A 21,763-nucleotide genomic window follows, 5' to 3' on the forward strand; every position below is an offset into this window, starting at 1 on the left:
ACAGCTTTGAAAAGCACTCAAGGTCGTTTTCCAGCCTGAATGATAACAAGGGGGTTTGTTTAGGCTGCTGGTCTTGGCAGCCCTGGGTTCTCTGTCCCATGGGTGAGCAATGAGCATCAAGTCACCAAGAAGAGCCCTGGGCTGTCAGCAGAGGAGACCAGCCAGCAGTGGGGAGCTGCCAGCTCTGGGGAGGCAGCTGCTCCAAATAAATGCACAACCTCTTAGGGAAATACAAGCCACTTGGGAATGTGCTGTTCATGCCATGGGAAGGATTCCGTTTCCCTGGCTCTGTCAAAGACACCAGAATTTCCCAGGCCCCCAGGATTTAAGCGTTTGTGAATCAATCTCTTTCTTCACCTCGTCACTAATTAATCACTCACATAGACCTATTGAGTGTTTATTTGAAATGCCTCTTCCAGCTCAGTGGCTCTGTGGCCTCGTGCTAAAGTGCTCAGGCTATGGATCCAGGGGGCCCGTGTTCGAGTCCTGATTGTGCCGTTCACACCTCACACTAGCTGTGTTTTCGAACAAGTGGTGACATTTCAGCCTGAATGTCTCATCTATAAAATGGAGATAATAGTGGTTTTCACCTGACAGTGTGGCTGTCAGGATGAAATAGAATAATACATGTAAATTGCACAGTACAACGCCTGGTACACAGGCCATTCCCAGGGAAGGCTGGTGCTTGCTGCTCACTGTTGTAACTGCACCGCCTGGTACACAGGCCATTCCCAGGGAAGGCTGGTGCTTGCTGCTCACTGTTGTAACTGCACCGCCTGGTACACAGGCCATTCCCAGGGAAGGCTGGTGCTTGCTGCTCACTGTTGTAACTGCACCGCCTGGTACACAGGCCATTCCCAGGGAAGGCTGGTGCTTGCTGCTCACTGTTGTAACTGCACCGCCTGGTACACAGGCCATTCCCAGGGAAGGCTGGTGCTTGCTGCTCACTGTTGTAACTGCACCTTTTTCTCCAACCCTGATGACGCATTCTGGGTAAGATGCAGTGAGGTCCACTCTACCCACACTGGAACCTCACCCTCGCCTCTGCCGCTGTATTCTGCCCAGTGGTACCCTCCTCCAGCCCTGCTCTCCTCGGGCTGTGTCCCTGCCTGGACAGTATCTTTGAACTCTCTGCAGAGAAAGCTCAGATTCCCTGCGCGACATTCGAGGCCCTTCCTTAAGTGGCCCCGACCACTTCTGCAGCCTGAACTCCCACCACTTTCCAACAGAGCCCCTGTCGGGGTCACTGAGCCTGCTGCCCCGTGTTCCCAGAGTCCTTTCCAGTTCACGTTCACCGCTGAGTCACTGCTCATGCTGTCTCCTGCCCAGCACATCTGCCCTCTGCTAATCTCCCACTCAAGCTCTGCTTATCCCTTGGCATCCAGCTCAGCCCTCCCCGAAGCCTTCCTTGACTGATGTCACTCCTCACTTCTCCTCCTCCATTCTTGAGGATCCCCAGAGCAGTTTCTGTCTGCATTCTAGCACTTCTATGGTCCCTAAGCTGGACGGAGTAGAGAACAGAATTAGGTGGCTTAAGACCTAGGTTTAGGTCCTCTCTGCCTTTCACTAGTCAGGCGGCCTTGGCCTTAGCTTTGTCGTGTGTGAAGAAGGGATAAAAATCTCTGCTCTGCCGCCTCCCAGGATGGTTAGAAAGATGCTGTTAAATCCCTAATGTGCAGATTTTTTGCTGCACCATTGTCAAATCTCATCACCACACCCATTTCTTTCTTACGCCATTGTTCCTGTTTGACCTGTGTTAAGTCTTATCTCCCTAGCGACATCCAGAGAAGGGATTACTTTTTCTCCCCTTGCACCTGTAGGACCTAGCATGGGACACTCAAATACTCGTTTTGTATGAGGGATTTTTAATACAGGTAATAATAGTAGTTGCCAGCACTTTCAATCTAACCTTGAGCAACATCATCATATGTGTTCTGGTTGACCATCCGCTCCATGATTTTAGCAGCTCGGGTCAGTTTGGTGATGTCATCACTCTGTGGAGATACAGGAGCCACAGGTCCTAAGTCAGCATCTGGAAGGTCATGCCCTGAGCCACAGCCCTGACCTACAATTGGTTCAGCAATGCCTCTTTGACACCACCCACCCCAGATAGCTCTGTAAAGGTATCACTTTGTGCTTCAAGGCTCAGTTCTCCCCAACATCCTCTTCTGGGAACGCCCAGCTCACAAGTGGCACAAGGCGTCTGTACTGCTATACTTGGCCCCTGAGCAGAGCCTGCCTCCTGCTCTTTCATCCTGAGCTTATTCTGGGGAAGGCGTATCTCTGAGCACAAGACAGGGCACTGAAGAGAGCCCAGCAGGGGTATTGGAGGGGACAGCAGACAGGGTAGGTAGGAGACTTCTTTGGTGGGGACAGAAGTTTCACCAGCCTGAGCAACAAGGGCTCCTGTTAAAGTTCTCAGAGATCTTCTGGTCCAACTTATTTAGTCAAGAGTTGAGGAGGACACGGAGGCCCAGGGAGAGGAAAGAGACCTGTGTTTACACAGGGAGTACAAGGCAGAACTGACTCCTAACCCAGGGCCCTGTCCATGGCCCAGGCCAAAGAGAAAGCATGAAGTTTCATGTCAGGGGGAAATGACTCATCCTGAACAAAAAAACCAAATCATCATTATGTGAAATTCTATAACGTAAACCATTTAACAGGTTAAAAGAGGAGCAAAGAGTTTGGAGCTGGCAAGAAGGGCCTAAAGAGTTTAGGGCAGGTGGCAGGAATGAACCAGTGGCGTGGACAGCCCTCCAGAGGGGTTCCAGAGGGCCAGGCCCATGGCTCTCAAACATGAGATTTCCCAGGACTGACGGTGTCAGGCAGTGGTTAAGAGAACGGGTTCTGGGACCACACAGACCTGCATCCCATCCCATCCCATCCCACAGATTAGGAGCCGAGTGGCAACTTTAGGTAAATTACATCTCTGTGTTTTAGAGTACTCTGATACAGTGGGGATGGATAATGCCACCTGCGTCATGGGGTCTTTGTAGGATTAAATGTAATAAGCACCATGGTGTTAGTAACCCAGTGTCCGGTGGTAATGGTGATGGTGGTGTCAGAAGAAACATGTGGCCCAGTGTGGTGGGGGATTACTTACAAAGTCACACATGGGGGACTGCCTTTGAGACTCTCTCATCAGTTTTCAAACCGACTCCAAGCTTATTTCAGAAAACCGACCAAGGACATTCACTGGAGTCTTATAATCACAACTCTCAGAGTTCACCTGGTCCCAGCTACTACCCCCTATTCCCTGACCCAAAGCAGGAATCCTTCCCCCTCAGCAGCTTTCTGGCAAATATCTCTCCCCAAGTCAGGCAGTATCTTGTACGGTCAGACAGCCTGTTAGCTGAAACCTACTTCCCTGAGTCTTATACCCATGGTCCTAACTCTGTCCTCCAGCTATAGAGACTTGTGTGCCAGATGCTAGGTCCTCTGATGTAAGAGGACAGCACCTCATTCCTCGAGTCAGCACTCCTTCAGGCGAACCCTCCCAGCTCCATCAGCCATGCATGGCATATTAACAGCCACCACCTGTCAACCAGTATCAAGCAAGTACTATTTTAGGGGCTGTGCATATATTATCTTGGGTTCTCACGACAGTCTTGCAAATCAGGTATCATTAGGCTGTCTACAGATGAGGGAACAGATTTTAGAAAAATCCAGCTCCATGGCAAAGCCAGGATGTACACTCAAATCTGTGGACTCTAGGGCCTGTGCTCTCAGCCCCACACAGACAGCCAGTTTCTACCCAGCCTGACCACCCTTTCCTGGTCCTGGGAGACTCAGGGATCCACATGTGCTCTGAGGAGAGAGTATGGTTCTGGAAACTATGCTACTTGAGCAGACACAGCTCTTTGTTGGTTCTGACTGAACTTGTGGCCTCTGAGCCCTTTCCCCCTTTGCTGTCTTAATCTCTCAGATAAGACAAACTTACATTCATTTCTGTGCATTTACCCAAACCATTAGTGAGACAGAAATCTGAGATCTACCACTGCAGACCTTCCGACAGAGTATCAGGAAGTTATTCTGCTTTCTCTCCTCCCACACACTTGAGTTTTATACCAACCTAATCAGATCTGGGTCTCTGAGAAAGGGGTATCACTCTGTTCATGTGCTGGGCCTCAGCAAAGGGGAAGGCAACTGCCACCCCCAATCCGCTCTACAGATAGCCTGGCCCAGTACTTGGGATTCCCAGTTACAGGTCAATTCCCTTGGGGGGTGGTTGAATAGAATACTAAAGTATTAACTGGCTATGTTATACCCCCAGTGTCCTGTTCCACTGTATTTCTTGGTTCAGAGGGCTGGAATCTGCCTGCATCACAGCCTTTCATGTTAGCCAAGCTGGAAGAACCCAGTGTGGTCCTGCCTCCCTAGACACCAACTCTGGTAGGGCTGAGACCCAAGGACAGTTTTCAGTCTCAGTCACAGGGATCGTACTTCTGGTCTGGGGGTCCTGGTGACTGCAGTTAAGATTTCTTTTTTTTTTTTTTTTTTTTTGCTGTACGCGGGCCTCTCACTGCTGTGGCCTCTCCCGTTGCGGAGCACAGGCTCCGGACACACAGGCTCCGCGGCCATGGCTCGCGGGCCCAGCCGCTCCGCGGCATGTGGGATCTTCCGGGATCGGGGCACGAACCCGTGTCCCCTGCATCGGCAGGCAGACTCTCAACCACTGCGCCACCAGGGAAGCCCTGCAGTTAAGATTTCTTTAACCAAGGCCCCAGAGCCCATAGCCAAACCCCTGATGGACCTTCAAGCGAAACTGGACCCAGGCCAACAGTCCCTCTGAAGCCTCTAACCTCTAGGGAACGGTGCAGGAAAAGTTAAGGGTCTGGACAGGGCAACCTGCAGGGCAGGGACTTATCTTTCACCTCAGGGTTCCAGTACTCAGCATGGTCATGACCACCAAGTGCTTGCTCTGTGATTAAATGAAACTGAATTGGGCAGTTCCTATTAAGGCAGGGCTGGGAACCCTCAAACCTCCCCTAAAATGTGACTTTTTACGGGCATGGAATTGAGTGGAAGTGGGCATACTTCAGACAAAGGAAGAGTATGATCTGGCTTCTATTCTGGAGTGGAGCAGAACCACTTCCCTGAGAGCTGTCTGGGAGCTCTCCGAGGTGCTGAACTTGACCCTGGCTTCTTGTGGACATTGTCCTTCCCTCCCCATTGCACATCAAACTCATCCTGATCTCCATAATGGGACTCTGGCTCCTGACCCATCTCTCTCTCTATTGAAGGGACAAATGTGGCCCCTCAGTATCTCCCTGTGGTGACCCTCCCCGCAGTGACCTATCACTGTTAACTTCCATGATGATCTCCAAACCTATGCTGGCTACACCCACTGTGAGCTCCCAACCATGACCTCTATTATGACTCTTGCATAGCTCTTCATGGCAAATCCAACGCAGGGTTGCCATACCCATTGGCTTGGACTCTATGATAAGCTGTGGTCAGCTCTGACTTGGCTCCTGGACCTGAAGAATTGAGTGCAAGTAAACCCAAAGACTGAAGGTCCAAGAGAAAATCACCCTCCCAAACCCCATGAACTTTTGGCCAGGGAGGTGGTGCCTTATCCTCACATGCCACCCTGCCCTGGGAAGACTCCGAAGCTCTTCCAGGGTGCACATCAGGCTTTTAATAACATTCATGTCTTCTGTTGCCCCCTAGCCCAACAATCCTGAATTCCTGCTAGCCTCCAGACCTATATAAAATTGGGGTGATCTGTGGAATGCCAGAGGCAGTTCTAGCTCTCCTCACACCTTCCCACAAGGAAAGAACTGTTCATACGTATCATTAGCATCCTGCCTTAAGTGTCTGTGAAGTCCTCACAGACAGCCAGGCTTCTGTCTACCCAGGAGCCAAGGTACCACTCAGTCATTCTCTGTGACTGAGTCATAGGAGGCCTCATCAAACCTGGGACTCCACAGATGTCAGCTTCCTCATCGCCATCTTCTCCATTTTTTTAGCCACTGGGGTCTCGGTCTTCTCCTTCTCTTTATTCTTTTCCTGCTTCCCAAGCTCTTCCATGTAGGCATCATAGATCTTCCACTAGGCAAGGGAGAGATGAGAAGGATCATCTTAGGGCAAAATCTCCACCCAGCCAGCTCCTCTTCAGCCTTTAGGGCTTGAAGAGTCGATCTTCAACCCGTCACAGGTCTTCATAGTATCCTCTACTTGGCCCACCTTAATTATGTATTCAGTGTCTGTCTTCCCTGCTAACTGTCAGCTCTAGGACAGGAATGAAGGGGCTCTCAGAGCACCCCGGGGCTGGGCTTTCCACCGTGCAACCCAGGGGCTCAGTTGTCAGCTGGAGATCAGTATCGTTCCAGCCTACCACCTCTACTAGGGCAGAACAAATGGGCAAAGATCAGCTAGCTCACAGTTTTCTTAGTGATTTATGAGACTCTGAACTAGGAAATTTAAAAAATGACTCCCCCTGTAGGGATGGGATAAACATATGGGCTCAGGCTGGCTGTCTACAGCCCTGATCAAAACTTCTCAGCATAAAAAGATAACCAAAAGTAAGGGAACCCCTGCTAACTGGCTCTGACAGTAAGAGAAGCCCAAGGATAGTAGCAGAGGAAGCAGCATGGATCTGGGGCTGGGCAAATGCCCCAGGCCGCACTGTGTGCTCCCCAGATCTGAGCAGCCACTGCTCCCTGGAGGTCAGATAGGCACACCTTACATTTAATAATTCACCCATGGGCCAGTTCTCCACACTGCACTGTACTTCAGTGTTCATTCAGAGCCCTCCAACAACCCTGTGAGGCTGCTTGTCATCCTCATTTGACAGACAAAGAGATTAAGGCATTAAGGGTGACATGATTTGCCTAGGATCTTGCAGTGTGAGCAGCGGAGTTGGGTGCTGAGCTCAGGTCACCTGGCACCATATCCTGCCCAAATCAGCATGGCTATCCAGAAGGACTTGAGGTGGAAGGAGCGTCTGCAGGAACACTGAAGGCTGCTGGATGGGCAGGGTCAGAGTGCTAACACTTCAGAGTCAGCCGTGAGGTGCCACAGGCTGTAGAGAATCCGGGGGAACGAATGTTCTCCCCAGTTTGCAGGAACTTCCAGAAGCCATACCTGTTTCCCCCTTGGACAGTCTTGCCCTGGGCTGATATAGAGCTCTCTGGGTGGAGAGCTACGGTCTCATGTGCCTGGAGTTCAGAGACTAGACAAGGAGCAGGGAGGTGGGTGGATGAGGAGGGCAGATTTCCAGAGGGATCTTTGACCACACCAGTCTCTCTTGTTGCCAAGGGAGATAGACAAGGATACAGAGGGGGAGGGAGTGATGGGTTTTAGATTGGCCCAGGGTCTCACCCGATTGGCTGTGGCTGAAAAGTTTGTCCTGGGAGGAGGCTCCGTCTGGCATTCTCGGTCCTAGAGAACAGTGACAACAGGTGACCCACAGAAAGCCCTCAACTCCTTCTCACTTAGCCCAATGGTATATCCTCAGGAGGAGCATTTTTGTTGGAGCTGAGGAAGGGGTGGAACACAGCACTGGGGAGTTAAAGAATGGCCTGGTCAAAGGACAAAATGACATGGTGAAAGCCTAAAATTTCCATCCAGGGCTCCTTCAGAAGAAGCCTAAGGGCCTCCCTGGTGGCGCAGTGGTTGAGGGTCCGCCTGCCGATGCAGGGGATACGGGTTCGTGCCCCGGTCTGGGAGGATCCCATATGCCGCGGAGCGGCTGGGCCCGTGAGCCATGGCCGCTGGGCCTGCGCGTCCGGAGCCTGTGCTCCGCAACGGGAGAGGCCACAGCAGTGAGAGGCCCGCATACCGCAAAAAAAGGAAAAAAAAAAAAAAAAAAAAAAAGAAGAAGCCTAAGCTAGAAAGTAGGGGCAATGAAGCCTGATTGTGCCAGTTTCAACCAGGAAGAACTCCAAGAGGGGGATGAACAGATCTGCAAGAACTCAGCCCTTGGCCAGCCTCCAATGCTGGACCAGAGGTCAACCCCTGGCAGGCCATTGAGCTAATATTCCTCACCTTAAGAAGGTTTCCCCCTAATACTTGGGTCTCTGACTCCACCAGGGGAATGCACCCCCTCCCCATTGTGTATCACCCAGATTACTGAACGTCAGCTTGGGGACTACAGAGGGTGGTTAGGAGCCGCCGAAACCCCACCCTGTAGATTTCTGCCCTCCCTTCAGGTTGATTTGTGGAGAACACTGCCTTACATATGTGAGTCTCTCACCTGAAACCCTGAGAGATTCTTTCAGCCTGATACTCAGGGTCCTCCACACTTATGAGCCAGGGAACTACCAGCTAGTCTATCACGGAGACCATCAACTTCAGTCAGACTGGCTCCTAATCTTGACTCCCTGGCACATTCTGGCCTCCCCTTCCTTCCCCAAATCCTGACCTTCACTTCAAGGCCCAATTCAAGTTTCAGGCTCTCAGTAGAGCGATCCAGCCTCCTTGTTACTCCCTCTGGACTCCTGCCTGGATGACTTACTGGGACCTGAACACATGCTCCCAGCTCCCCTGGAAGAGCGAAACTCTTCCATCCTCCCTGTCACCTGCCAGGCTGAGGGCTGCTGGTGCTGGGTCAGGCCTGCTCCCTCCCCGCTATGCACAGCATGGAGCTTCGAGGGGAAGGGGCTCGGGGCGGGGCGGGGGGGGGGGCGTTGCTCTACCCGGAAGGGGTTGTTGCAGGTCTGTGAGGCCCTCTCACTGAAGTTTAACTTGTTGGTGAGCTTTAGTTCCTTGGGCTGCTTAGGAGTCATTGATTCTTCTTTGGCCATTTTCTCAGGTGCCTGGAAAGAAAGACCCACAGGACTAGGACTCAGCTGTGAGAAGAAGGTGGTGCAGGATAGGGAGTGGGGAGAAGTCGTGTCCTGGGATAGGATGGAAGTGGGAGAGAGTGATTATGCCAGAGGTGTTGGCATCTGAGGTCTCTTGACTTCTCACCTTCAGCCCCCAGCCCCGGTGAGTCACCCCTGAAGCCTCCAGCCATAGCTGGAGCAGGGAGGGGTGGGATGGAGAGCAATATTATACTGAACCTCAGCGGCAGGCACATCTGTTTGACTCCCAGCTTCAGCTTCCTTGGGCTCTTCTTCTTCAAGGATTTCTGTTTCTGAAGTCACCACCTTGGCGGACTCCTGAGAACCTTGGTAGGATATTGGTGTTGAGCTCAAAGTCCAGCCCACTCCCCCATCCCCTGGAGGGGTAAGGCCTTCTTCATTTCTGCCTTTCAGAGCTCGCCTTCCCCGGGGTTCTCCTTGGCCTGAGCCTCATGGGTTAGCTCCCAGACATACCCAGGACAGCCAGCTGTTAGACTTTATGTAAGAAAAGGCTCTGCAAAGTTCTGGCTTAGCCATCTCCTCCCTAGAGTGACCAGAGAAAGGGGACCACGCTCTAGGCTGCAGCCTCAGGCTGGCCCAGAGGCTCACCTGCTGCTAACTCATCGAGGTAGTGCTGTCGCCGTCCTTCATCCGAGTCTTTGGGGATCAGGTTTCCGACTTGGCTGAAGTGAACTGCCAGTTGGTCCACAAGGCCAGTTAGCTTATATGTGCCTTCCTAAGAAGAAAGGGGCTGAGTCAGACCAGGGGTCCCTGAAAGGGCTGGAATCAGAATACAGTTTGCCTTTGTTCTAAAGGCCTAAGATAGTCCATCTATTAATAGAATTATAACTTACTAAATCCTCAGTTAACCTGAAGTTTTCATTGCATTGCCAGTTTAAAGAAGAGAAAGCAAATGAAATAAAGTTTTTTTAAGTTCTCATGAACACTTTTTTTGCTTTTCTTTTCTTAAAAAAAAATTTTTTTTATACAGCAGGTTCTTATTGTTATCTGTTTTATACATATTAGTGTATATATGTCAATCCCAATCTCCCAATTCATCTCACCACCCCCACCCCCACCCCCACTTTCCCCCCTTGATGTCCATATGTGTGTTCTCTACATCTGTGTGTCTATTTCTGCCTTGCAAACTGGTTCATCTGCACCACTTTTCTAGATTCCACATATATGCGTTAATACACGATATTTGTTTTTCTCTTTCTGACTTACTTCACTTTGTATGACAGTCTCTAGGTCCATCCACGTCTCTACAAATGACCCAATTTCGTTCCTTTTTATGGCTGAGTAATATTCCATTGTATATATGTACCACATCCTTATCCATTCGTCTGTTGATGGGCATTTAGGTTGCTTCCATGACCTGGCTATCGTAAATAGTGCTGCAGTGGACATTGGGGTGCATGTGTCTTTTTGAACTATGTTTTTTTTCTGGGTATATGCCCAGTAGTGGGATTCCTGGGTCATATGGTAATTCTATTTTTAGTTTTTTAAGGAACCTCCATACGGTTCTCCATAGTGGCTGTATCAATTTACATTCCCACCAACAGTGCAAAAGGGTTCCCTTTTCTCCACACCCTCTCCAGCATTTGTCGTTTGTAGATTTTCTGATGATGCCCATTCTAACTGGTGTGAGGTGATACCTCATTGTAGTTTTGACTTGCATTTCTCTAATAATTAGTGATGTTGAGCAGCTTTTCATGTGCTTCTTGGCCATCTGTATGTCTTCTTTGGAGAGAAGTCTATTTAGGTCTTCTGCCCATTTTTTAAAATTAATTAATTAATTAATTTATTTATTTATTTTTTGCGGTACGCAGGCCTCTCACTGCTATGGCCTCCCCCGTCACGGAGCACAGGCTCTGGACGCGCAGGCCCAGCGGCCATGGCTCACGGGCCCAGCTGCTCCGCGGCATGTGGGATCTTCCCGGACCGGGGCACGAACCCGTGTCCCCTGCATCGGCAGGTGGACTCTCAACCACTGCGCCACCAGGGAAGCCCTGAGGATTGTCTTTTTGTCTTTTTTATAGTTTCCTTTGCTGTGCAAAAGCTTTTAAGTTTCACTAGGTCCCATTTGTTTATTTTATTTTTTAATTAATTAATTTTATTTTATTTATTTTATTTTTGGTTCTGTTGGGTCTTTGTTGCTGCACGTGGGCTTGTCTCTGGTTGTGGTGAGGGGGAAGCTACTCTTCGTTGTGGTGTGCAGGCTTCTTATTGCAGTGGCTTCTCTTGTTGCAGAGCACAGGCTCTAGGTATGTGGGCTTCAGTAGTTGTGGTACACGGGCTCAGTAGTTGTGGCTCGCAGGCTTTAGAGTGCAGGCTCAGCAGTTGTGGTGCACAGGCTTAGTTGCTCCGCGGCATGTGGGATCTTCCCAGGCCAGGGCTCAAACCCGTGTCCCCTGCATTGGCAGGAGGATTCTTAACCACTGCGCCACGAGGGAAGCCCCCATTTGTTTATTTTTGTTTTTATTTCCATTATTCTTTTAAATTTTTATTGAAGTATAGTTGATTTACAATATTATATGTTACAGGTGTACAATATAGTGATTCACAATTTTTAAAGGTTATATTCCAATTATAGTTGTTATAAAATATTGGTTATATTCCCTGTATTGTACAATATATCCTTGTAGCTTATTTTATACCTAATAATTTGTACCTCTTAATCCCCTACCCTTATATTTCCCCTCTCCCCTTCCCTCTCCCCACTGGTAATGACCAGTTTGTTTTCTATATTTGTGAATCTGCTTCTTTTTTGTTATATTCACTAGTTTGTTGTGTTTTTTAGATTCCACATTAAGTGATATCATACAGTATTTGTCTTTCTGTTTGACTTATTTCACTTAGGATAATACCCTCCAAGTCCATCCATGTTGTTGCAAATGGCAAAATTTCATTTTTATGGCTGAGTAGTTTTCCATTGTATATATATACCACATCTTTATCCATTCATCTGTTGATGGACACATAGTTTGCTTTCATATCTTGGCAATTGTAAACAGTGCTGCTATGAACACTGGGGTGCATATATCTTTTTGAATTAGTGTTTCTGTTTTTTTCAGATATATACTCAGGAGTGGAATTGCTGGGTCATATGGTAGTTCTATTTTAGTTTTTTGAGGAACCTCCATACTGTTTTCCACAGTGTCTGTACCAATTTACATTCCCACCAACAGTGTACGAGGGTCCCCTTTTCTCCACATCCTCACCAACATTTGTTATTTGTGGTCTTTTGATGATAGCCATTCTGACAGGTGTGAGGTGATATCTCATTGTGGTTTTGATTTGCATTTCCTGATAATTAGTGATGTTGAGTATCTTTTCATGTGCCTGTTGGCCATCTGCATGTCTTCTTTGGAAAAATGTCGTCAGGTCTTCTGCCCATTTTTTAACAGGGTTGTTTGTTTTTTTAATGTTGAGTTGTATGAGCTGTTTATATATTTTGGATATTAACCCCCTTATTGGTCATATTATTTGCAAATATTTTCTCCCATTCAGTGGGTTGTCTTTTCATTTTCTCAATGGTTTCCTTTGCTGTGCAAAAGCTTTTAAGTTTAATTAGATCCCATTTGTTTATTTTTGCTTTTATTTCCTTTGTTTTAAGAAACAGATCCAAAAAATATATATATTGCTACAATTTATGTAAAAGAGGGTTCTGCCTATGTTTTCCTCTGGGAGTTTTATGGTTTCCAGTCTTACATTTAGGTCTTTAATCCATTTTGAGTTTCCTTTTATATATGGTGTTAGAGAATGTTTTAATTTCATTATTAGTTTATATGTAGCTGTCAAAGACATATTTTAAAATACATTCTTCCAACTCTGAGCAGCTCTGAATTTACCTATCACTGGCTCCTACATCCATGCCAAGGGATCCTGTCTCACCTGTCTAACCAGACCTCAGAGAGGTCACAAACAGTCATCAAACACACCTGGCCTGGCTTTTTCTCCACTCTATTAATGGATGCCAAGGCTGGATAGATCCTCAGAGACACCAAGTCCCCAGTCCCCCTGTTCCATACAAGAGGATCACAGAAATATAGAAAAGATTTGGGTTTGGCACTTGTCAAGTCACTCAAGGCACTTGCCCAGGCAACTGGGTTCATTCCTTCTTCAACAAATAATTTTTGTTTGTTTGTTTGTTTGAAATAAGATAGAATTTATTAGAGGGAAGGGTTGCTGCCAGAACAGCGGGCCGACTTCCTAGTAGTCTGGAAGAGTCAAGCCCCTTCAACAAATAATTTTTGAATAGACACAGTGTGTCAAGTATATTCTATGTTCCAGAGATACAAAGCTTAGCAAAAGCAGATATGATCCCTGCTTTCAGACAGCCTATAGTTTTATTCCTCTAGGCTGCCCCCTCACTGATCAGCATCCTAGTCCTAAAGTTGACTTTGAGACCAGGGGTCACTTCCTTTTTCAAAAAAGTTCTTTCCAACCCTTTTCAAGTCATAGAGAAAATTATTACATTTGTATGGCACACTGGGGTAAACTCACCAGAGAGGAAACCAACCCATGGGTTGGTACCAGACACAGCTATCCCTGGAGGACTGCAAGAATCACTATTTCTGCACATAGACTGGGATGTTCTGCCTCAAAAAGTCACCACAAAGCTCTTCTTCTCTCAGTAACTCAGATGGATGGGAAGATGGGACAGTGCAGTGGTTAAGAGCGTGATCTATGGATGTGGGCAGAATTGGATTCAAATTTTGATTCTGCTCCCTATTATCTGCATGATCTTGGGCTTAACCACTCTAAGCCTTAATTTCTTCATCTGTAAAATGAGGATAATAATTAATTTGCAGGATAGTTGAGTATTGAAAATAATGAAACCAATCTATTAACACAGAGTCTGACACATGATAAGTGCTCAATAAAAATAGTAGCTATTATTATGACGACGATGGAGGGTCCCACGGGAATAAATTATCCATATAGTTGTCATTTGAGATTTCACTGTCATCCTGTCCCCAGTGGTGACTAGGACCTTCCTCTTCAGTTTAGGGATGGAATTCAGATCCCACTGTTTCTGTGCAAGGAGGAGAGGCATGCCTAGATCCGATCCATCTGCCTCTTCAGGCCAGCACTTCAAGGGAAAGTAATAGCTTTGGAGACCTAAAGCTCTTGGATCTCAGTGAAGGACCAATGAGATGGAGGCCAGCTCTGTGGGAGGATGCCAGGCAGGCCTGGGAGGCTGTTAGAAGGTTTCATGAGGTGAGCCTGCCTGGGAGCCTATGGCTACCCAGCTGACAGTTGACTCACAGGAATCTCTTCTAATAACTGAGCTTCTCAGGGGGCAAGAGAGGTGCATTGACACCAGTCCTCTGCCTGTAGTATGCCTCCCATGGCTGGCACACTGAGTCATAAAGAGACTCTCTTTCAGAGGTCAGGAGAACAGGAGCCCATAGGGTGTATCACACTCCAGCATAAGCTCAGGGGGGCGAGGCAACTTCTCTCTGCCCATCCCATCCCCCGCCCCTTTACAGGCTGTCCAAGGGATGCCATTAGCACAACTCAGGAGTGGAACCTCTCAAGAAATACACTGGATTTGTCCTAACCTCTTTGTGGAGGGGGCTGACTACTCAGTCTTGACTAAGAAGCAGTGTGTTAAGAAAACAGTTCACAAGGGAATTCCCTGGCAGTCTAGTAGTTAGGACTCAGTGCTTTCACTGCCAGGGCCTGGGTTCAATCCCTGGTCAGGGAACTAAGATACCACAAGCCATGCAGCATGGCCAAAAATACTTGTACATGTATGTTCATAGAAGCATTGTTCATAATAGCCAAGGTGCAGAAACAATGTAAATGTCCATCAATTGATGAATGGATAAATAAAACATGGTAGTCATAAAATTGAATATTATTTGGCAATAAAAAGAAATGAAGTACTGATACATATTACAACATGAATGAACCTTGAAAACAGTATGCTAAACGAAGGAAGCCAGTCACAAAAGGTGACATATTGTTTGATTCTCTTTTGTTTTTTTAATGATTGTTCCTATATATTTTTAAATTAATTTATTAATTAATTTATTTTTGGCTGTGTTGGGTCTTCGTTTCTGTGTGAGGGCTTTCTCTAGTTGCGGCAAGCGGGGGCCACTCTTCATTGCGGTGCGCAGGCCTTTCGCTGTTGCGGCCTCTTCTTGTTGCGGGGCACAGGCTCCAGATGCGCAGGCTCAGTAGTTGTGGCTCACGGGCCTAGTTGCTCCGCGGCATGTGGGATCGTCCCAGACCAGGGCTCGAACCCGTGTCCCCTGCATTGGCAGGCAGATTCTCAACCACTGCACCACCAGGGAAGCCCTGATTCTCTTTTTATGAAATGTCCAGAACAGGCAAATCTGTAGAGCTGGAAAATGGATTAGTGGTTGCCTAAGGCTGGAAGGAATGGAGGACTGGGGAGTGACAGCTAAGAGGTATGGGGTTTCTTTTGGGGGAAATGAAAATGTTCTAAAATCGATTGTGGTGATAGTGCATAACCTGTGAATATACTAAAAGCCATTGAATTATACACTTTAAAATGGATGATTGACTAGATAAGACACAATGATCTTTTAATATATTTTTCTAATACTAGAGATATCTGTTAATTCAGCAAATATCATAAAATTCTTAAACACTAATAATTAAAAACTAAATATCATCTTTTAAAAAAATAAACGGGTGATTTTATCTCAATATGTAAATTATATCTCAATAAAACTGTTTTTAAAAAAGAGAAAGAGGGCTTCCCTGGTGGTGCAGTGGTTGGGAGTCCGCCTGCCGATGCAGGGGACACGGGTTCGTGCCCCGGTCCGGGAGGATCCCACATGGCGTGGAGCGGCTGGGTCGGTGGGCCATGGCCGCTGGGCCTGAGCGTCTGGAGCCTGTGCTCCGCAGCGGGAGAGGCCACAACAGTGAGAGGCCCACGTACTGCAAAAAAAAAGAGAAAGAAACTGCTAATAGTAGTTGTCCCCAAGGAAAGGGACAGGAGAGGGAGGTTTAATTTCCATTGTATTTTCATTGCTCTTTTGACTCTTAAAATTAGTACCATGGGTTTCTAGATTTCTATTATATATTCAAAACTCTGTATGTGTGTGTGTGTATGTATAGATATGTATATGTATACATTTTTTTTAAAGCAGCAGTGTAATGTTGCTTTAGAGTCAATCAAACTAGTTCAAATTTTGCTTTGAATCCTGGCTGTGTGACTTTTGTAATTTGTTTTATCTAATTTATCTTTGGTTTCTATAAAATAAAGATAAAATAGTTCCTATATCAAAGAAACCTGAGGATTAAATGAGATATCCTATGTAAAAGTTCTAATATAGGACCTGACACTGGCACACTGGCTTCTGGAGACCCAACAGTTGATGTTAGTGACAAACACACTGTATACACTGGAAAAGTATTTTTCCTACCAAATTATTCACTTCAGGATTCCTGAAAAGAGTGGCTCTTCAGGGCACTTTAGCGAGAATGAAGGGAGATTCATAAAGAAACTTCAAAAATCTCTGGAAAACTCCATGTAAAATCTCAGGGTTCCAGCCAAAGACCTCAGTTTAATCTCTATGACAGCTGAGAGGCTTTTGCAACACAGCAAGTCACCAAGGCAAGAAGCACCTAGAGGCCCCTGCCCCAGAGAGGATGACTTACTTTGAAGCTGTACCTGACGATGTTCTGGGATGCATGTGGGTTGTTGGCTGTCAGAATCCGGGTGAACTCCTCCTTTAGCTCCTAAGGGAGAGAAATACCAACAGGGTCAAATGTAGAGGGCCCCCACCCCCTCTGATGATTCCCCGGGGTGTCAGCAGACATCTCACAACCTAAGTTCTGGGCAGAATACATCTCTGAGGCTGGAGGAGGTGGAAGGAGCGAGGGTAGGATGTTGCTTACTTACTGCATCAGTCAAATCCAGCTGGTCAGGGGGTCTAACTGTGGCTTTGGACTGGGCCCATTCATCTGTCCCTTTCCCTCCTTCGGTCCCTGAATCTTCATCCTGGACAAAAACCTCATGTGAGAATCCAGAGTGCCTGACCTGCCTAGACAAGCAAGCAGTGCTGCAGAAAGCCCTTTCATTCACAAATCCTCCCAGAAGCCAAGCTCTGTCCCAATACATAGAACACGAAACATGCGTCAGACCACTCACGGAAGAGCCCGAAGGAACTGCTCAGGCCAGAGTTCTCATTGCCTGGAAGATCATGGCCACCTCAGCCCTGTGGTCCTGGACTTAGATGGAATATTGTGGTGGGTCTTTGGCCCCAGTAGTGGGACCAGAAACGCTGGTTCCTCCTTACTGCTTCCCATACAGCCTGGATGCTAATAGCCAGGACCAACTGTGAAATGACACCCAGCTGTTCTTTAAGCTACTTCAACTCTAATTCACATTTTACCTTCCAATTTGCCACCTTAAGGTTAATCTTACAGCAATACTCCCAGTACTTGGTAACTTTAAGCCTCATAGTCCCATCAAAACCTTGGAGCAAAAAAATCTAGACTAGTTTTCCCCTACCCCAATAGACAGTTAAATACCTTGCCAAAGTGACCCATGACATAATAAAAAATATTCACCCTCACTGGCAATCAAAGATATGCAAAATAAAAAAATGCAATTTTTTCACTATAAAACTGGTGAAGGGTGGTGACCACCTCCCCACGAGAACATGCAGAGGATCTCCTTCATCCCTCTCTAGAAGAGGAGAGGAAACACAAAAAGAAGCACCTGGTGCAGAGCCCAAATTCCTACTTCATGGATGTGAAATGCCCAGGATGCTATAAAATCACCCACCGTCTTTAGCCAACATGCACACACAGTAGTTTTGTGTGTTGGCTGCTCTACTGTCCTCTGCCAGCCTGCAGGAGAAAAAGCAAGGCTTACAGAAGGATGCGCCTTCAGACAGAAGCAGCACTAAAAGCACCCTGAATCAAAATGAATGGGAAACCATCCCAATCAATACATTTTGGATACAACAAACAAACAAAGCAAAACAAAACAAAAACTGGTGAAATCTAAATCCAAAACAAACAAACAAAACCAATATTCAGCGTTGGCAAGGTTGTGGGAAAATGGACATCCATAAATTAGTACAACCTTTCTAAAGAGCAATTTGGAAATATTTATCAAAAGCCTAACAAGTATTTATACTTTTTGACCCAAATTTCTATGTATAGGAATTTATATTAAGAAATAACAGAGGATATGCCTAAAGATTTAAATGCATGAATGTTTGTTGGAGGATTGATCATAATTGTGGTAAAGAGGAAATATTTAAATGTCCAACAGTGGGGCACGGTTGAACAAAATTATGGAATGGCCTTAATGAGCACATGGTAAAATATTATGCAGTAATTTTAAATGATGCTATGAAAGTATATTTATTGGCAATGGAAAGTACTCTAAATATATTATGTAAAAAACAGATTGTAAAATAACATACAGTTTGATTCTATTTAAAAATAAAGGGGCTTCCCTGGTGGTGCAGTGGTTCAGAATCCACCTGCTAATGCACAGGACACGGGTTCGAGCCCTGGTCCGGGAAGATCCCACATGCCGCGGAGCAACTAAGCCTGTGCGCCACAGCTACTGAGCCTGTGCTCTAGAGCTTGTGAGCCACAACTACGGAAGCCCGTGCACCTAGAGCCCGTGCTCTGCAACAAGAGAAGCCACCGTAATGAGAAGCCCACGCACTGCAATGAAGACCTAACGCAGCCAAAAATAAATAAATAAATATATTTACTAAAAAAAAAAAATAATAATAGAATCCGCCGGCCAATGCAGGGGACATGGGTTCGAGCCCTGGTCTGGGAATATCCCACATGCCATGAAGCAGCTAAGCCTGTGCGCCACAACTACTGAGCCTGCGCTCTAGAGCCCCTGAGCCACAACTACTGAGCCCACGTGCCACAACTACTGAAGTCCACACACTGCAATGAAGAGTAGCCCGCGCTCACAGCAACTAGAGAAAGCCCGCGCAGAGCAACAAACACCCAATGCAGCCATAAATAAATAAATAAATAAATTTTAAAAATAAAAATAAATACATGTAATTTTTACATATGCATAGAAATATCTGGGAGGATATAGCATCCTACATTAACTAAGAGATTTCCCAGGGTGATAGGCTTAAGGGTGATATTAATGTTCTTTTTGCTTTTCTTTAAAAATATATAGCTAATATTTCAACAGAAGAAATGCTATTAGCTTCTCGCTGAGAAACTGTGTGGTCTCAGCACTTACTCTCTTCCTGGCTCCTCTGCCCACGTTGACGTTCTGAAAAAAGAACAGAAACAGAAGGTAAGTCATAAGTGAATCTCCATGGGAATGTCAAAAACAGTATTACGGGGGGCTTCTGCCCAGGGACCTCAAAGACAAGGGACATTGAACTTCCCCAAGTCTCACAAACAGTGAGACTTGGTAACAGGTGCCCAGCCAAGGAAGTTCTGTATCTGAGGCAACCTGATTCCAGCATCGGTGGGACTGACCCAGGAAGAGCAACCAGGTGACTTAGTGCCTGGCATTTCTTACTTGCAACTAGTTCAACAAACATTTTTTAAAACTATATACTAAGTGCTCAGCTCTGTACTAGGCATTAAGAGGATTTTGAAGGCAGGTTATATCCATAAACATTTGTTTATGATGAAGGTTTGGGTACTTTGTTTTGTACACCGCTGTCTCAGAATATAGTAGGTGTTCAAAATACTTATTGAATACATGAATGAATGTCATCAAACCCATTAGTAATCATGACCCTGGGAAAAATATTTTTCCTTAGCCTGTTTCCTCATCAATAAAATGCATAAGATTGGATATGATGACCTTCCAATTCTAACATGCTAAAATTTTATGTTCTCAAGAGCAGCATGCTTGATTCATCTTGATAAACATTTCTTGAGCATCTACTTATGGTCGGGGAATAACCTAAGCAGTGGGACAAAGATGACGAGAGATGAGGTCCCTACCCACGTTTGCTCAGGGTCCGTGGAGGACCGATGAGTGTGATCAGTGCTCCTTATTTACTCACTCAGCATATGTTCTTTTGAAAGTCTGCTCTGTGCCAGCAGTAGAGACGTGTGACCAGGGTGCTATAGGAATGCACAGAGGCACCTACCCAGCCTGGGTGCACAAGAAAGTTTCCCCAAGGTGGCTATTTCTGAGCTCAGTATCAAAAGAAAAGTATGGGTCGTCCAAGTGGAGAAAATGTTTTTCAGAAAGGCTTTTCAGATGAAGAAAGCAGCATGTACAATTGCAAGAGCAGAACAATAACAGAGATAGTAAAATGTTCCCCCAAACAAACAAACCAAAACCCTGCAGTATATGCACTGAACAAACAGTTGTTTCAGATGATGGAGCAAGAGGGAGATCAGTGGAGGCTGGAGATGTGAGGGAGGGGCTCTTGGAAGAAGGAGGTCTAGAGCCCTGAAGGAGGGGTCAAGCTAGCAGAGAAGCCAAAGAGCACATGTTGGTGGCAGCATGGCACACTGGGCAGAGACCTCGGCTCCCAGCTCTTGCTGACCACCTGTGTGATCTTGGGGAGGTCTCTGGGCCTTGGTTTCCAAAATGCAAAGTGAGTGAGTTAGATGGAAAGGGCCTCACAACTCTTCTGTGGCAGGGTCTGTGGGAGAGGCTTTGATGGTGGAGGGGAAAAGGATTCCAGGGGGAGAGAAGGGCATGTCTCAGCTTGGGCAGGGATTGTTGCTGGTAGGGCAGGCGGCAGGATTCAGATTTCTGCCAGGTTGCCAAGGTTTCCAGAGATGAGAACCCTTCTCTGAGGATAAGCCACATGAGCCAGAAAGCTGCTTTCCTTTGAAGAGCCTCTGATCCCTAAGGTAAAGAGATGGAAGCGTCGTAACATCCAACAGCTTTCTGGCCCACAGCAGAGTACTGGAGGGCCAACCCCAGCCCAAGCTGCCAGCCTTAAGTAGGAAACAAGATCCAGTTACCATTGCCCCCTGTAAATATGTCTGTAAAACATTTATCTGGCAATAAAAGAACTGACAGGGCAATTTGAGTGTAATTGTTTTTGGCAGTTGGAGATATTTCAATTAACATACTATAAAAGCCACACTACAATAAATGAAAAACAGGCCAATGAAATCAGCTACAGTCCTGACTTCCCAACCATGGCAAAGGAGATTGAATGTCAGGTTGCCACTTTGGGCCCTTGGTCTTCCAGAAGGAGAAGTCTGAGACAGACAAGGCTGAATTCCTGAAAAGCTTTTGATGGTTCTTCCCTGAAGCTGTCAAACCGCAGAAGAAGAAAGCCCAAAGTCCCTCCTCTGGCCCTCAGAACTCTGTCATCCGGCTCCACATCTCCATTCCAGCCTGCTCCCCCGCCACTCTGAGATGCAGCCCAGCAAGGCTACTCACATTTCCTGAGCTTGGCCTCTGCTTTCCCACCTCTGCTTTCCCACCTTTGCTTTTACCTTTCCTCTTGCCAAGGATGCCATCTTCCCCTTCTCTCTCCCTGCTCCCACTATCTCTGCCTAACCAAACCCTACCCAACTAGCCTCCTAGTCCATTATCTAACCCTGACCTTTCTCCTACTTCCCTCTATTCTTCCTGTCTTCACTCTGAGCAAGGCTCTGCCTTGCCTCCCGTCACCACCATAAGCATTGGCTGTTGTGAGATGAAGGATGAAATGTAACTTCAAATAGACACTCTGTTGTCTCTGGGTTTTGGTGTACAAAAGGGGTAGTATTATGAAAAGAAACATAATACTGCGGTGCACATCAGAGGCAGCTGGGAGACTCCAGCAAGGGAGGTCCCCCATTCTAATACACTGACCACATGAAGATCCTCTACTCTTGGATAGGTCATTCCACTTATTCTATTAAGTCAAGGAAGGAGTCTATGGAGGAGTGGTGCAGGAAGAGAAAATGCCCTGGCGAGACCATCATGGCAGTCAAAGTAAACCTGGTGATCAATGGGATAACAGATGTCCCAGCCTGAACTCCTTCATAGTAGAGCATTTTTCTATTCTCATTGT

At 46.7% G+C, this 21,763-nt stretch overlaps 1 protein-coding gene and 1 pseudogene across 1 annotated transcript in view; one reads left to right on the forward strand and one right to left on the reverse strand.

Annotated features, from left to right (window-relative positions):
- The window catches only part of DNAI1 (dynein axonemal intermediate chain 1), a 63,962-nt gene that overhangs the window by 25,058 nt on the left and 17,141 nt on the right, over window positions 1-21,763 (reverse strand). The window contains exons 2-10 of the mRNA XM_060101357.1: window positions 19,015-19,047; window positions 16,678-16,776; window positions 16,434-16,514; window positions 9,399-9,525; window positions 9,009-9,115; window positions 8,643-8,762; window positions 7,327-7,386; window positions 5,920-6,054; window positions 1,910-1,994 (exon numbers count right to left, since the gene is read on the reverse strand). Of these exons, the coding sequence (XP_059957340.1) occupies window positions 1,910-1,994; window positions 5,920-6,054; window positions 7,327-7,386; window positions 8,643-8,762; window positions 9,009-9,115; window positions 9,399-9,525; window positions 16,434-16,514; window positions 16,678-16,776; window positions 19,015-19,047 (847 nt within the window). The remainder of the gene's footprint in view (window positions 1-1,909; window positions 1,995-5,919; window positions 6,055-7,326; window positions 7,387-8,642; window positions 8,763-9,008; window positions 9,116-9,398; window positions 9,526-16,433; window positions 16,515-16,677; window positions 16,777-19,014; window positions 19,048-21,763) is intronic.
- LOC132492323 (small ribosomal subunit protein eS27-like) lies at window positions 16,909-17,689 on the forward strand (annotated as a pseudogene).

This window comes from Mesoplodon densirostris, chromosome 6, assembly GCF_025265405.1.
Source record: "Mesoplodon densirostris isolate mMesDen1 chromosome 6, mMesDen1 primary haplotype, whole genome shotgun sequence".
In the NCBI taxonomy this organism is placed as follows: domain Eukaryota; kingdom Metazoa; phylum Chordata; class Mammalia; order Artiodactyla; family Ziphiidae; genus Mesoplodon; species Mesoplodon densirostris.